The sequence below is a fragment of the Physella acuta genome, unplaced genomic scaffold, assembly GCF_028476545.2.
Source record: "Physella acuta isolate Inbredline_101_S28 unplaced genomic scaffold, ASM2847654v3 ptg000607l, whole genome shotgun sequence".
Classification (NCBI taxonomy): Eukaryota; Metazoa; Mollusca; class Gastropoda; family Physidae; genus Physella; species Physella acuta.
This window is the reverse complement of record NW_026732126.1, coordinates 1101190-1116918: the sequence shown is the minus strand read 5'-3', so window position 1 is coordinate 1116918 and position 15729 is coordinate 1101190. Positions and strand designations below refer to the sequence as shown.

Below are 15729 nucleotides of genomic sequence, written 5' to 3'. Positions count from 1 at the left end.
CATTTTTATACCTAATATTGTGAGGGGGAGGAAATATGTTCCTCTTCATCCTAACAAATAAACACGAAGATATGATAAAACATCAACCAGAAAATGACCTTTACCAGGCGAACCTCTGTAATGAAGAGAGAGAAAGCGATTCCTTGGTTTGTTATTTGTGCTGTCTGGTTCAAGTGTTGAGGTCTCAGACATGTCTTTTGGCGTCATCATGTTCCATAGTTTACACACACGTAACGTGGGATGTAGTGAGCAGTTAGATCAGTAGCAAACCTTTCGGATGCACATCTACGGTGCACATGTGCATCTACAGTGCACACGACCAGATGCAGGCATGCTAGATAACATCAGGATGTTACCTTCGACCTTCACACGTCGCATCGTAGAATTTTTTTATGAACATCCTCGCTCACAAACTTTGTTTCTCTCCATACCGTGAGCTACTGCTTTACAGCCTTGTGTTAGTGTAGTAATTACATTCACCAAATTCTCTCACACAACCCACAGTTCCCACCACCTCCCCTCACACTATCCACCACCACCCCTCACACTATCCACCACCTCCCCTCACACTATCCACCACTTCCCTGTCACTATCCACCACCACCCCTCACACTATCCACCACCTCCCCTCACACTATCCACCACCTCCCCTCACACTATCCACCACCTCCCCTCACACTATCCACCACCTCCCCTCACACTATCCACCTCCCCTCACACTATCCACCACCTCCGCTCACACTATCCACCACCTACCCTCACACTATCCACCTCCCCTCACACTATCCACCAACTCCCCTCACACTATCCACCACCTCCCCTCACACTATCCACCACCTACCCTCACACTATCCACCTCCCCTCACACTATCCACCACCTCCCCTCACACTATCCACCACCTCCCCTCACACTATCCACCACTTCCCTGTCACTATCCACCACCACCCCTCACACTATCCACCACCTCCCCTCACACTATCCACCACCTCCCCTCACACTATCCACCACATCCCCTCACACTATCCACCACTTCCCTGTCACTATCCACCACCACCCCTCACACTATCCACCACCTCCCCTCACACTATCCACCTCCCCTCACACTATCCACCACCTCCCCTCACACTATCCACCACCTACCCTCACACTATCCACCTCCCCTCACACTATCCACCACTTCCCTGTCACTATCCACCACCACCCCTCACACTATCCACCACCTCCCCTCACACTATCCACCTCCCCTCACACTATCCACCACCTCCCCTCACACTATCCACCACCTCCCCTCACACTATCCACCACTTCCCTGTCACTATCCACCAACACCCCTCACACTATCCACCACCTCCCCTCACACTATCCACCTCCCCTCACACTATCCACCACCTCCCCTCACACTATCCACTACCACCCCTCACACTATCCACCACCTCCCCTCACACTATCCACCACCTACCCTCACACTATCCACCACCTCCCCTCACACTATCCACCACCTCCCCTCACACTATCCACCACCTACCCTCACACTATCCACCACCTCCCCTCACACTATCCACCTCCCCTCACACTATCCACCACCTCCCCTCACACTAACCACGACCTCCCTCACACTAACCACGACCTCCCTCACACTATACACCTCCCTCACACTATCCACCACCTACCCTCACACTATCCACCTCCCCTCACACTATCCACCACCTCCCCTCACACTATCCACCACCTCCCTTCACACTAACCACGACCTCCCTCACACTAACCACGACCTCCCTCACACTATCCACCTCCCTCACACTATCCACCACCTACCCTCACACTATCCACCTCCCCTCACACTATCCACCACCTCCCCTCACACTATCCACGACCTCCCTCACACTATCCACCTCCCTCACACTATCCACCACCTACCCTCACACTATCCACCACCTCCCCTCACACTATCCACCACCTCCCCTCACACTATCCACCACCTCCCCTCACACTATCCACCACATCCCCTCACACTATCCACCACCGACCCTCACACTATCCACTACCACCCCTCACACTATCCACTACCACACCTCACACTATCCACCACCTCCCCTCACACTATCCTTCACCTACCCTCACACTATCCACCTCCCCTCACACTATCCACCACCTCCCCTCACACTATCCACCTCTCCTCACACTATCCACCACCTCCCCTCACACTATCCACCACCTACCCTCACACTATCCACCTCCCCTCACACTATCCACTACCTCCCCTCACACTATCCACCACCTCCCCTCACACTATCCACCAACTACCCTCACACTATGCACCACCTCCCCTCACACTATCCACCACCTCCCCTCACACTATCCACCTCCCCTCACACTATCCACCACCTCCCCTCACACTATCCACCACCTCCCCTCACACTATCCACCACCTCCCCTCACACTATCCACCACTTCCCTGTCACTATCCACCACCACCCCTCATACTATCCACCACCTCCCCTCACACTATCCACCTCCCCTCACACTATCCACCACCTCCCCTCACACTATCCACCTCCCCTCACACTATCCACCACCTCCCTCACACTATCCACCACCTACCCTCACACTATCCACCACCTCCCCTCACACTATCCACCTCCCCTCACACTATCCACCACCTACTCTCACACTATCCACCACCTCCCTCACACTATCCACCACCTACCCTCACACTATCCACCACCTCCCCTCACACTATCCACCACCTCCCCTCACACTATCCACCTCCCCTCACACTATCCACCACCTCCCCTCACACTATCCATCACCTCCCCTCACACTATCCACCACCTCCCCTCATACTATCCACCACCTCCCCTCACACTATCCACCACCTCCCCTCACACTATCCACCTCCCCTCACACTATCCACCACCTCCCCTCACACTATCCACCACCTCCCTCACACTATCCACCACCTCCCTCACACTATCCACCTCCCCTCACACTATCAACCTCCCCTCACACTATCCACCACCTCCCCTCACACTATCCACCACCTCCCTCACACTATCCACCACATCCCCTCACACTATCCACCACCTCCCTCACACTATCCCCCACCACCCCTCACACTATCCACCACCGACCCTCACACTATCCACCACCTACCCTCACACTATCCACCACCTCCCCTCACTCTATCCGACTCCCTCACACTATCCACCACCTACCCTCACACTATCCACCTCCCCTCACACTATCCACCACCTACCCTCACACTATCCACCACCTCCCCTCACACTATCCACCACCTCCCCTCACACTATCCACCTCCCCTCACAGTATCCACCACCACCCCTCACACTATCCACCACCGACCCTCACACTATCCACCACCTACCCTCACACTATCCACCACATCCCCTCACACTATCCACCACCTCCCCTCACACTATCTACCACCTCCCCTCACACTATCCACCACCTCCCTCACACTATCCACCACCTCCCCTTACACTATCCACCACCGACCCTCACACTATCCACCACCTCCCTCACACTATCCACCACCACCCCTCACACTATCCACCACCGACCCTCACACTATCCACCACCTCCCCTCACTCTATCTACCTCCCTCACACTATCCACCACCTACCCTCACACTATCCACCTCCCCTCACACTATCCACCACCTACCCTCACACTATCCACCACCTCCCCTCACACTATCCACCACCTCCCCTCACACTATCCACCTCCCCTCACACTATCCACCACCTTCCTCACAGTATCCACCACCTCCCCTCACACTATCCACCACCTCCCCTCACACTATCCACCACCTCCCCTCACACTATCCACCACCTACCCTCACACTATCCACCACCTCCCCTCACACTATCCACCACCTCCTCTCACACTATCCACCACCTCCCCTCACACTATCCACCACCTCCCCTCACACTATCCACCACCTCCCCTCACACTATCCACCACCTACCCTCACACTATCCACCACCTCCCCTCACACTATCCACTACCACCCCTCACACTATCCACCACCGACCCTCACACTATCCACTACCACCCCTCACACTATCCACCACCTCCCCTCACACTATCCACTACCACCCCTCACACTATCCACCACCGACCCTCACACTATCCACTACCACCCCTCACACTATCCACTACCACCCCTCATACTATCCACCACATCCCCTCACACTATCCACCACCTCCCCTCACACTATCCACTACCACCCCTCACACTATCCACCACCGACCCTCACACTATCCACTACCACCCCTCACACTATCCACCACCTCCCCTCACACTATCCACTACCACCCCTCACACTATCCACCACCGACCCTCACACTATCCACTACCACCCCTCACACTATCCACTACCACCCCTCACACTATCCACACCCTACCCTCACACTATCCACCTCCCCTCACACTATCCACCACCTCCCCTAAACTATCCACCACCTCCCCTCACACTATCCACCACCTCCCCTCACACTATCCACCTCCCCTCACACTATCCACCACCTCCCTCACACTATCCACCACCTCCCTCACACTATCCACCACCTCCCCTCACACTATCCACCACCTCCCCTCACACTATCCACCACCTCCCCTCACACTATCCACCACCTACCCTCACACTATCCACCACCTCCCCTCACACTATCCACTACCACCCCTCACACTATCCACCACCGACCCTCACACTATCCACTACCACCCCTCACACTATCCACCACCTCCCCTCACACTATCCACTACCACCCCTCACACTATCCACCACCGACCCTCACACTATCCACTACCACCCCTCACACTATCCACTACCACCCCTCATACTATCCACCACATCCCCTCACACTATCCACCACCACCCCTCACACTATCCACCACCGACCCTCACACTATCCACTACCACCCCTCACACTATCCACTACCACCCCTCATACTATCCACCACCTCCCCTCACACTATCCACCACCTACCCTCACACTATCCACCACCTCCCCTCACACTATCCACTACCACCCCTCACACTATCCACCACCGACCCTCACACTATCCACTACCACCCCTCACACTATCCACCACCTCCCCTCACACTATCCACTACCACCCCTCACACTATCCACCACCGACCCTCACACTATCCACTACCACCCCTCACACTATCCACTACCACCCCTCATACTATCCACCACATCCCCTCACACTATCCACCACCACCCCTCACACTATCCACCACCGACCCTCACACTATCCACTACCACCCCTCACACTATCCACTACCACCCCTCATACTATCCACCACCTCCCCTCACACTATCCACCACATGCCCTCACACTATCCACCACCTCCCCTCACACTATCCACTACCACCCCTCACACTATCCACTACCACCCCTCACACTATCCACCACCTCCCCTCACACTATCCACTACCACCCCTCATACTATCCACCACATCCCCTCACACTATCCACCACCGACCCTCACACTATCCACCACCTCCCCTCACACTATCCACCACCGACCCTCACACTATCCACTACCACCCCTTACACTATCCACCACCTCCCCTCACACTATCCACTACCACCCCTCACACTATCCACCACCTCCCCTCACACAATCCACCACCTCCCCTCACACTATCCACCACCTCCCCTCACACTATCCACCACCTCCCCTCACACTATCCACCACCTCCCCTCACACTATCCACCACCTCCCCTCACACTATCCACCACCTCCCCTCACACTATCCACCACCTCCCCTCACACTATCCACCACCTCCCCTCACACTATCCACCACCTCCCCTCACACTATCCACCACCTCCCCTCACACTATCCACCACATCCCCTCACACTATCCACCACCGACCCTCACACTATCCACTACCACCCCTCACACTATCCACCACCTCCCCTCACACTATCCACTACCACCCCTCACACTATCCACCACCGACCCTCACACTATCCACTACCACCCCTCACACTATCCACTACCACCCCTCACACTATCCACCACCTACCCTCACACTATCCACCTCCCCTCACACTATCCACCACCTCCCCTAAACTATCCACCACCTCCCCTCACACTATCCACCACCTCCCCTCACACTATCCACCTCCCCTCACACTATCCACCACCTCCCTCACACTATCCACCACCTCCCTCACACTATCCACCACCTCCCCTCACACTATCCACCACCTCCCCTCACACTATCCACCACCTCCCCTCACACTATCCACCACCTACCCTCACACTATCCACCACCTCCCCTCACACTATCCACTACCACCCCTCACACTATCCACCACCGACCCTCACACTATCCACTACCACCCCTCACACTATCCACCACCTCCCCTCACACTATCCACTACCACCCCTCACACTATCCACCACCGACCCTCACACTATCCACTACCACCCCTCACACTATCCACTACCACCCCTCATACTATCCACCACATCCCCTCACACTATCCACCACCACCCCTCACACTATCCACCACCGACCCTCACACTATCCACTACCACCCCTCACACTATCCACTACCACCCCTCATACTATCCACCACCTCCCCTCACACTATCCACCACATGCCCTCACACTATCCACCACATCCCCTCACACTATCCACCACCTCCCCTCACACTATCCACTACCACCCCTCATACTATCCACCACATCCCCTCACACTATCCACCACCACCCCTCACACTATCCACTACCACCCCTCACACTATCCACTACCACCCCTCACACTATCCACCACCTCCCCTCACACTATCCACTACCACCCCTCATACTATCCACCACATCCCCTCACACTATCCACCACCGACCCTCACACTATCCACCACCTCCCCTCACACTATCCACCACCGACCCTCACACTATCCACTACCACCCCTTACACTATCCACCACCTCCCCTCACACTATCCACTACCACCCCTCACACTATCCACCACCTCCCCTCACACAATCCACCACCTCCCCTCACACTATCCACCACCTCCCCTCACACTATCCACCACCTCCCCTCACACTATCCACCACCTCCCCTCACACTATCCACCACCTCCCCTCACACTATCCACCACCTCCCCTCACACTATCCACCACCTCCCCTCACACTATCCACCACCTCCCCTCACACTATCCACCACCTCCCCTCACACTATCCACCACCTCCCCTCACACTATCCACCACATCCCCTCACACTATCCACTACCTCCCCTCACACTATCCACCACCTCCCCTCACACTATCCACCACATCCCCTCACACTATCCACTACCACCCCTCACACTATCCACCACCTCCCCTCACACTATCCACCACCTCCCTCACACTATCCACCACCTCCCCTCACACTATCCACCACCTCCCCTCACACTATCCACCACCTCCCCTCACACTATCCACCACCTCCCCTCACACTATCCACCACCTCCCCTCACACTATCCACTACCACCCCTCACACTTTCCACCACCTCCCCTCACACTATCCACCACCTCCCCTCACACTATCCACCACCTCCCCTCACACTATCCACCACCGACCCTCACACTATCCACCACCTCCCCTCACACTATCCACCACCTCCCCTCACACTATCCACCACCTCCCCTCACACTCTCCACCACCACCCCTCACACTATCCACCACCTCCCGCCACATTTCCCCTCACCCCCCCCCCTTCTCTCAAATCTATGTACTTGCTCGTGTGAACTAGACCTAGTTTTAAGACATCCCCAACATGCATGACACATCCAGGTTCTCAGATCCCCTGTTGCAAACATCATTCAAATACCTCCTTACCCCCATCCCCCTCACAATTACGGCCACACCCAAAGCCCACTCCCAAGGTTGCCACGATAAAGAGAAGCTCAAAGTTAAAAACAAAAACTGATCCCTCTGAAGGCCTTTGATTATTTTCTTACACTACACGTGATGTTAAGAAAATTTCACATGGTTAGAAAGTGATCCTCGCTTTAGAAGAGCTCTTGAAACTACTTTGTGTTGAAATGTCTGTGGTGCTTGAATTCAGACACTGAACATTACAGAGGTTACCGCAACAAGGGCTTCTTGTAACACATGTATTAGACGCTAAGACAGGCAGATATTGAACGATTCCATTTATCATGTTTACCCATTAAGTCACAGGAAACAGACTTGTAATTAGTACAAACTATTTGTGTTGAAAACCCTAAAACATTTGAGTCAAACCCTAAAACATTTGAGTAAAACCCTAAAACATTTGAGTCAAACCGTAAAACAGTTGATTATAACCAAAAACTCCGAGCTAAAAGCCAAAACAAAATTTCCCACACTGCTAGTTGACCTGTAACAGCCGTCACCCCCAACATATTCATCAAGTTGCAACAGCTGCTGTAATACAAAAAACAAAAGCTGTTTCACCTCACAATAAGTTGCTCGATGCTGAATTCACTGACTATAGGCACGCATTGCTCTAATAGTATTTTATCATAAACATGTATGACTGAACTCTGAGTAGTCGCCCAGTGTGTAGCTGGCCTAAATGTGTATGCATGTACCAATGCTGTGTTCACTGCTCATAATATGTGTGTTTGTGTTCACGACATATTCTCAGTGTACTAGAGTATCAAGAAGAGAACCTCTAATGTCTACTACATGTTAAGTTGAACATTCAGCAAACTGTTGTTACATGAGGGCTATTGAAGTGTACTCGTGCGACAGGCTGAGACCCTCTAAAGCCAGACACCTGTTGTATAGTGGAGTTCTCACACAAAGCCAAAATGTGCTACACAGGCTCATACAAATGACTGAATTAACGGTGCTACACGGGGCTCATTCAAATGGCTGAATTAACTTCCAAACACATTCGCCATCTACTTGTACACGCGTGTTTTCAGAGTGTGTGAGTGCTTAGATGCATAATCTTTGTTTGGTGGAAGCGGCTGATTAGGCTATCGTCTTTAGCAAGGCATTCAGTACTTTTTTAAGAAGTCCGCTTGGTTGATGTTCTTTTAATGACCGGCTATGACCGGTAAATGTTTTGTTAAGTCCGGTTAATGTCCGGTTAAATTCTCGGTTAATGTTGGGTTATGTTCGGTTATTTTCCGGTTTTTGTCTGGTTAATGAATTGTTAATTTCCGTTTAATATTCGGTTAATATGCACCTTTCCAGAAAGCTAAATCTATAAGTCATGGCCACATGTTATTCTAACGACAAGCCCCCCCCCCCCCCCCCCCTCCTTCAGATCTTAAACTAACGACCGACCTCTCCCTCCGCAGATGGACTTGTTGGTCAACCAAGACAGCCTCGACATGGATGACCTTTCTTTCATGGGTGACCTTGACTCAGACATGACCTTGAGCCGGCACAAACGCTTCATCACGACCAAGAGCCTGGTGGAACAAAGCCGGCTCACGGCTCTCTACATCATCTTCATTCTCTTCATCCTCCTCCTCAACGGGTTCTTCATCATCGTTATCCTGGAGTCCAAGACAATGAGAGCCAGTTCCAGACACATCCTGATTCTGAGCGTCTGCATCGGGGACATGATCATGTCGGTCTTCGTACTTCCGGTAAGTTCAAAAAGTAGAACTTTGATTGGGTATAATGACAAAGCTTCAAATTGTACGTATGCTAAAATTTAAATGTAAATACAGCATTGTAGGGTCTTTATAGAAATATTTGCTATTCAACGCAAACAATGTCGGATGATGTTTTATAGCTTATGATGTTTTATAGCTTAATAAAATCTCTAATGGTTTATTAAATTTCACCACAATATGACGTAGGCCTACTTGTGTAAGAAGTATGTGTTTTTAGGATATAAACTTTTACTCAAAGTGTAAGGTGCTAGACAGTTACATTAGTAATTGTTTGGGAAATGTCGCTCTAGTGACTATGTAATAAATGGGGTAATATGTGTAATATGTGACGTCATTTCCTCCCCCCCCCCCCAGGTGCTGCTGGAGATGAGGATGCGACACGGGGAGACAATCGTGGACTGCCCGACATTTTTTGCCATGAGGATCTTCGCGGATTTTCTCATTCCGTCAGTCACAACATTGGCCATGTTAGCGCTCAACATCGACTATATACTCAGGCTCTGGTAGGTCTATATACTCAGGCTCTGGTAGGTCTTTATACTCAGGCTCTGGTAGGTCTTTGACTATATACTCAGGCTCTGGTAGGTCTATATACTCAGGCTCTGGTAGGTCTATATACTCAGGCTCTGGTAGGTCTATATACTCAGGCTCTGGTAGGTCTATATACTCAGGCTCTGGTAGGTCTATATACTCAGGCTCTGGTAGGTCTATATACTCAGGCTCTGGTAGGTCTATATACTCAGGCTCTGGTAGGTCTATATACTCAGGCTCTGGTAGGTCTATATACTCAGGCTCTGGTAGGTCTATACTCAGGCTCTGGTAGGACTATATACTCAGGCTCTGGTAGGTCTATATACTCAGGCTCTGGTTGGTCTATATACTCAGGCTCTGGTAGGTCTTTGACTATATACTCAGGCTCTGGTAGGTCTATATACTCAGGCTCTGGTAGGTCTATATACTCAGGCTCTGGTAGGTCTATATACTCAGGCTCTGGTAGGTCTATATACTCAGGCTCTGGTAGGTCTATATACTCAGGCTCTGGTAGGTCTATATACTCAGGCTCTGGTAGGTCTATATACTCAGGCTCTGGTAGGTCTATATACTCAGGCTCTGGTAGGTCTATATACTCAGGCTCTGGTAGGTCTATACTCAGGCTCTGGTAGGACTATATACTCAGGCTCTGGTAGGTCTATATACTCAGGCTCTGGTAGGTCTATATACTCAAGCTCTGGTAGGTCTTTGACTATATACTCAGGCTCTGGTAGGTCTATATACTCAGGCTCTGGTAGCTCTATATACTCAGGCTCTGGTAGGTCTATATACTCAGGCTCTGGTAGGTCTATATACTCAGGCTCTGGTAGGTCTATATACTCAGGCTCTGGTGGGTCTATATACTCAGGCTCTGGTAGGTCTATATACTCAGGCTCTGGTAGGTCTATATACTCAGGCTCTGGTAGGTCTTTGACTATATACTCAGGCTCTGGTAGGTCTTTGACTATATACTCAGGCTCTGGTAGGTCTATATACTCAGGCTCTGGTAGGTCTTTGACTATATACTCAGGCTCTGGTAGGTCTATACTCTCCCATCTATACAATTACAACCCCTCATTCCTATAATCCCCACCTGTACTCCTCACCTATACTTCCCACCTTTAATCCCCACCTATAATTTCCCACCTATAATCCCCACCTATAATCCCCACCTATAATCCCCACATATAATCCCCACCAATAATCCCCACCTATAATCCCCACCTATAATCCCCACCTATAATCCCCATCTATAATCCCCACCTATAATCCCCACCTATAATCCCCACCTATAATCCCCACCTATAATCTCCACCTATAATCCCAACCTCAAATCCCCACCTATAATTGCCACCTATAATCCCCACCTATCCCCAGCTGCTCCGCCTACTCTGAAGGCTGTAGCAGGACGACCATTATCGTGTTGCTGTTCCTGATGCCGTGGGTGGTGAGTGGTGCCGTGCTGATCCCCCTCTACATCGACGGCATGAACAAACTCTCGCAGAACTGGCTCCAGACCTGCGACATCGAGATGGGCGGATACCTGACCCGCACCCTCCTCATTGTCAGCTACTTCCCACAGGTGAGTTAGGGAAATTCACTCATAGGGCCCACAGGTGAGCTAGGGAACTTCACTCATAGGGCTCACAGGTGAGTTAGGGAACTTCACTCATAGGGCCCACAGGTGAGTTAGGGAACTTTACTCAGTACTCATAGGGCCCACAGGTGAGTTAGGGAACTTCACTCATAGGGCTCACAGGTGAGTTAGGGAACTTCACTCAGTACTCATAGGGCCCACAGGTGAATTCCCACGGGTGTACCCACGAATCCCACAGTTGAGGTTCCTCAGGTGAATTAGTTAACATCACTATGTTATTACTCATTGAATTATTTTTTACGGTGCTTATGTTTTTTTTTTAAATTCATTTTGACAAGGGAGTTAACTTTATGTGTAAGGGAATCTGGTATGTTCTTACTTCTTTCCCTTAGAACTCTAATCTAGTAGTGTTTCTTCCAGCCTCCGGGGGGGGGGGGGCACTTGAAATATCGGTGGGGGGGGGGGCTAAAATTATAGTGTTTAACTTGATCTAATCCCCTCCCCAGGCTAGTGTTTAACTTTATTTACCCCCCTCCCCAGGCTAGTGTTTAGCTTTATCTAATCCCCTCACCAGGCTGGCCTACTGCTAGTGTTTAGCTTGATCTACTCCCCTCCCCAGGCTAGTGTTTAACTTGATCTAACCTCCTCCCCAGGCTGGTCTACTGCTAGTGTTTAGCTTGATCTACTACCCTCCCCAGGCTAGTGTTTAACTTGATCTAATCCCCTCCCCAGGCTGGCCTACTGCTAGTGTTTAACTTGATCTAACCCCCTCCCCAGGCTAGTGTTTAACTTGATCTACCCCCCTCCCCAGGCTAGTGTTTAACTTTATCTACCCCCTCCCCAGGCTGGCCTACTGCTAGTGTTTAACCTGGCTGTCTCCATCCTCTACCTGTGCCGACGTGAGTCCTACAGCCTTGACGTGTGTGGTGAGCGGATCCGCGCCCCAGTGGACATCTGCCTGGCGTCCTTCACCACCATGCTCTTCTACACGCCCATCTTCCTGGTCACCCTGCTGACCACTGAGGGTTACCTGGGCTGTGAGTACAGGGAGGAGTGCCACGCCCTACGTGTGCTGAGCACGGTCTCCCTGTGGCTGATGTTCACAAAGTCCTGGGTCGTTCCGCTCTGCTGGTTCGCGTGCCGTGACACACGGGCGTGTATCAGGCATTTGTTGGCATGTTGTTGACGTGGGCATGTGTAGATTTTAAATTTGTTTACATGTTAGTGTGTTGTTGACGAGGGCATGTGTAGATTTTAAATTGTGTTTACATCTTGGTGTGTTGTTGACGAGGGCATGTGTAGATTTTAAATTTGTTTACATGTTAGTGTGTTGTTGACGAGGGCATGTGTAGATTTTAAATTGTGTTTACATCTTGGTGTGTTGTTGACGAGGGCATGTGTAGATTTTAAATTTGTTTACATGTAAGTGTGTGTGTGTTGTTGACGTGGGCATGTGTAGATTTTAAATTTGTTTACATGTAAGTGTGTGTGTGTGTTGTTGACGAGGGCATGTGTAGATTTTAAATTTGTTGACATGTGTGTGTGTTGTTGAAGTGGGCATGTGTAGATTTTAAATTGTGTTTACATGTTAGTATGTTGTTGACGAGGGCATGTGTAGATTTTAAATTGTTTACATGTTAGTGTGTTGTTGACGTGGGCATGTGTAAATGTATGTTAAAGTGTGTTTACAATCATACTTCTGTATGTTAAATGTTCGTGTTTTTAAACTGTATTTACATATAGTGTGTTGTAGACGATGGGTTGACGTAGTTTAATATAAAAATGTGTTTACATGTTGGCATGATGTTGACCAGGGAATAATGTTCATGCATTCTATTTTAACATTAGTTCACTTGATGACGTTGAGAGGATATATTTCAGAACGACTTGCAACTATTCTGTTTTATGTAAGACAGCAAGATGGCATTTAGTCAATGTAACAAACGATTGTTACTTGTACATCAGGAGATGTAACATTGATGTATTATATTTGTTTCATAGATGTATAATATTCGTATCGTTGGTGTATTATTAATTTATAAGATTCGGTTTTGTATCACTTGTGTAGAATGTATTTATCATTAATGCATCATATTTGTATCGTTGATTTCTCATCGTGTTAGAAAACAAACTGTTGTCTTAAATGTGATCCCCGACAGGGCCATATCAAAGATATTTTCGCTGTATTGGCTACCCTAACCTTTAACCCACATCTAAACCTTACCTCAATCTTGATCCTAACTTTCACTTTAACAGCGGCCAACAGAGGGGAACTTTTACGAGATAAAAATATTTGTTTTTTTCTGGAATTATTATTTTATTTGTGATTGTTATTTACTCTACAACATAAAAATACAGACTAAATTTTTCTTACAACTTTACAAACTCAAAACACGTCATAACGTGTGTTTTATAGCCGTACTTTATTTATCAACAAACGTCATGAAAAAAATTTGAAACGTGATGTTTAGAAATTTTAGCAATCTATAATTCGTAAAATAACAAATTTCTTCAGATGTATTTTTTAAAAGGCAAAAGAAGTTGATTTGCTAGCTTGAATAATGGGTAAACATAAATTTGGGATTAATTTTTATTTGATTTTTAAAGTTATTTTTCACAATTACTTTTACGCTTCATTTTATGTAATAACAATATTGAGAATATTTTTTTTATATATGTTAGCGAAATTGGTTTAAGGTCTTACCGCTCTACGCTTTCGTTTCAGTAGGAATTACATTTTTTAGTTTTTCTCTCTTGGTTTCTAGTTTCGATTTAAAATTACAATTATGAAGTGTGTGTAATAGGTTGTATTACTCGAATCAATGACATTATCGTGGTGTGTGTTGTTATGTTTCTTTCAGTTCTTATTGTTATTCATTTTTGCTTAGTTATTTATTTTCTGTTTATTTTGTTTGCTTATAAAAACAAATTAAATCCTAGTTTAACCAAGTGCTTAAATTTAGTAGAACAAAATTTTCTTCGATTAAAAATTATCTTTTACAATATATAGATTTAGATCTATATTGTACATTTTAATTGGTTATTAACACTGAGGGAGAGAAAAAAAATTGCGCTAAGTTTTAAGTGATGCATTATTTATCATTGATAAGTTTAATTATTTGTTATTGAAAACTTTAATAACAGGTTCTTTTAATATAACGGCCGTTATAATTATGTACTACACGACACCTTTCCTTAACCTGCCCCTTTTTTCATCCCCTAACCCTAAATTGGCCTAAGTCTAAACATGATATCCAGAGGATAAAATCACGAACCAATACAGCACTGATCAGTTAAGGTAATTTTTGTGGCCGATTTAAATTGTTGTTTTCTATTGGCTAATTATAGATCTACGTGTTTATCACGAGGTTTATGTTAGAGAGTTTTCCTGTTTTCATGTCGCTGAGCTATGATACAACACCAAGACTCAAGATGTCGCGAGTGATCTAGTGTATGATAAGGCGTGATGTGACGTAATCAATTTGTGTGCATTACGTGAAGAGTGTGATACTTTGAATAGATGATTTTGTATCCTTGTATTCACATCAGTTTTTCAATCATCCCCAGTGACACAATATTAATGTGATATTCTTGAATGGCAGTAAACTATACACAATGTTTTCATCTTTTGCCGTACGTTTTATGATTAGATCTCTTCACTATATGGACACTAGCTGTATATTTAGAGATTGTCAGCTTCTGTGTATTTACTCAAAGCATATTCTTACTTATAATTAACATCACATCTATATTTATAAACTTTATCTTATAATAAATATTTTCTTCAATTGTATATATTCGTTTTTAATATATTCTTTAATAATGCATTTGCCCCCAATAATTATATAAAATAAAACAGATGATTAAATACAGTAGCTATGCTGGTGCTACTGGTATTGGTAGCAAATACTGGCTGGTGCTATTGGTACTGGTAGCAAA

General features: G+C 48.0%; 1 protein-coding gene across 3 annotated transcripts in view; it reads left to right on the top strand.

The window, feature by feature from the left end:
• Positions 1-15574, top strand: part of LOC131947811 (uncharacterized) — a 32914-nt gene extending 17340 nt beyond the window's left edge. For all 3 annotated transcript variants that reach the window (XM_059309146.1, XM_059309144.1, XM_059309145.1), the window contains exons 2-5: positions 9339-9632; positions 10017-10165; positions 11571-11775; positions 12635-15574. In XM_059309146.1, coding sequence (XP_059165129.1) covers positions 9339-9632; positions 10017-10165; positions 11571-11775; positions 12635-12976 — 990 coding nt within the window. In that variant the 3' untranslated portion in view covers positions 12977-15574. The remainder of the gene's footprint in view (positions 1-9338; positions 9633-10016; positions 10166-11570; positions 11776-12634) is intronic.
• Positions 15575-15729: the final 155 nt, after the last annotated feature.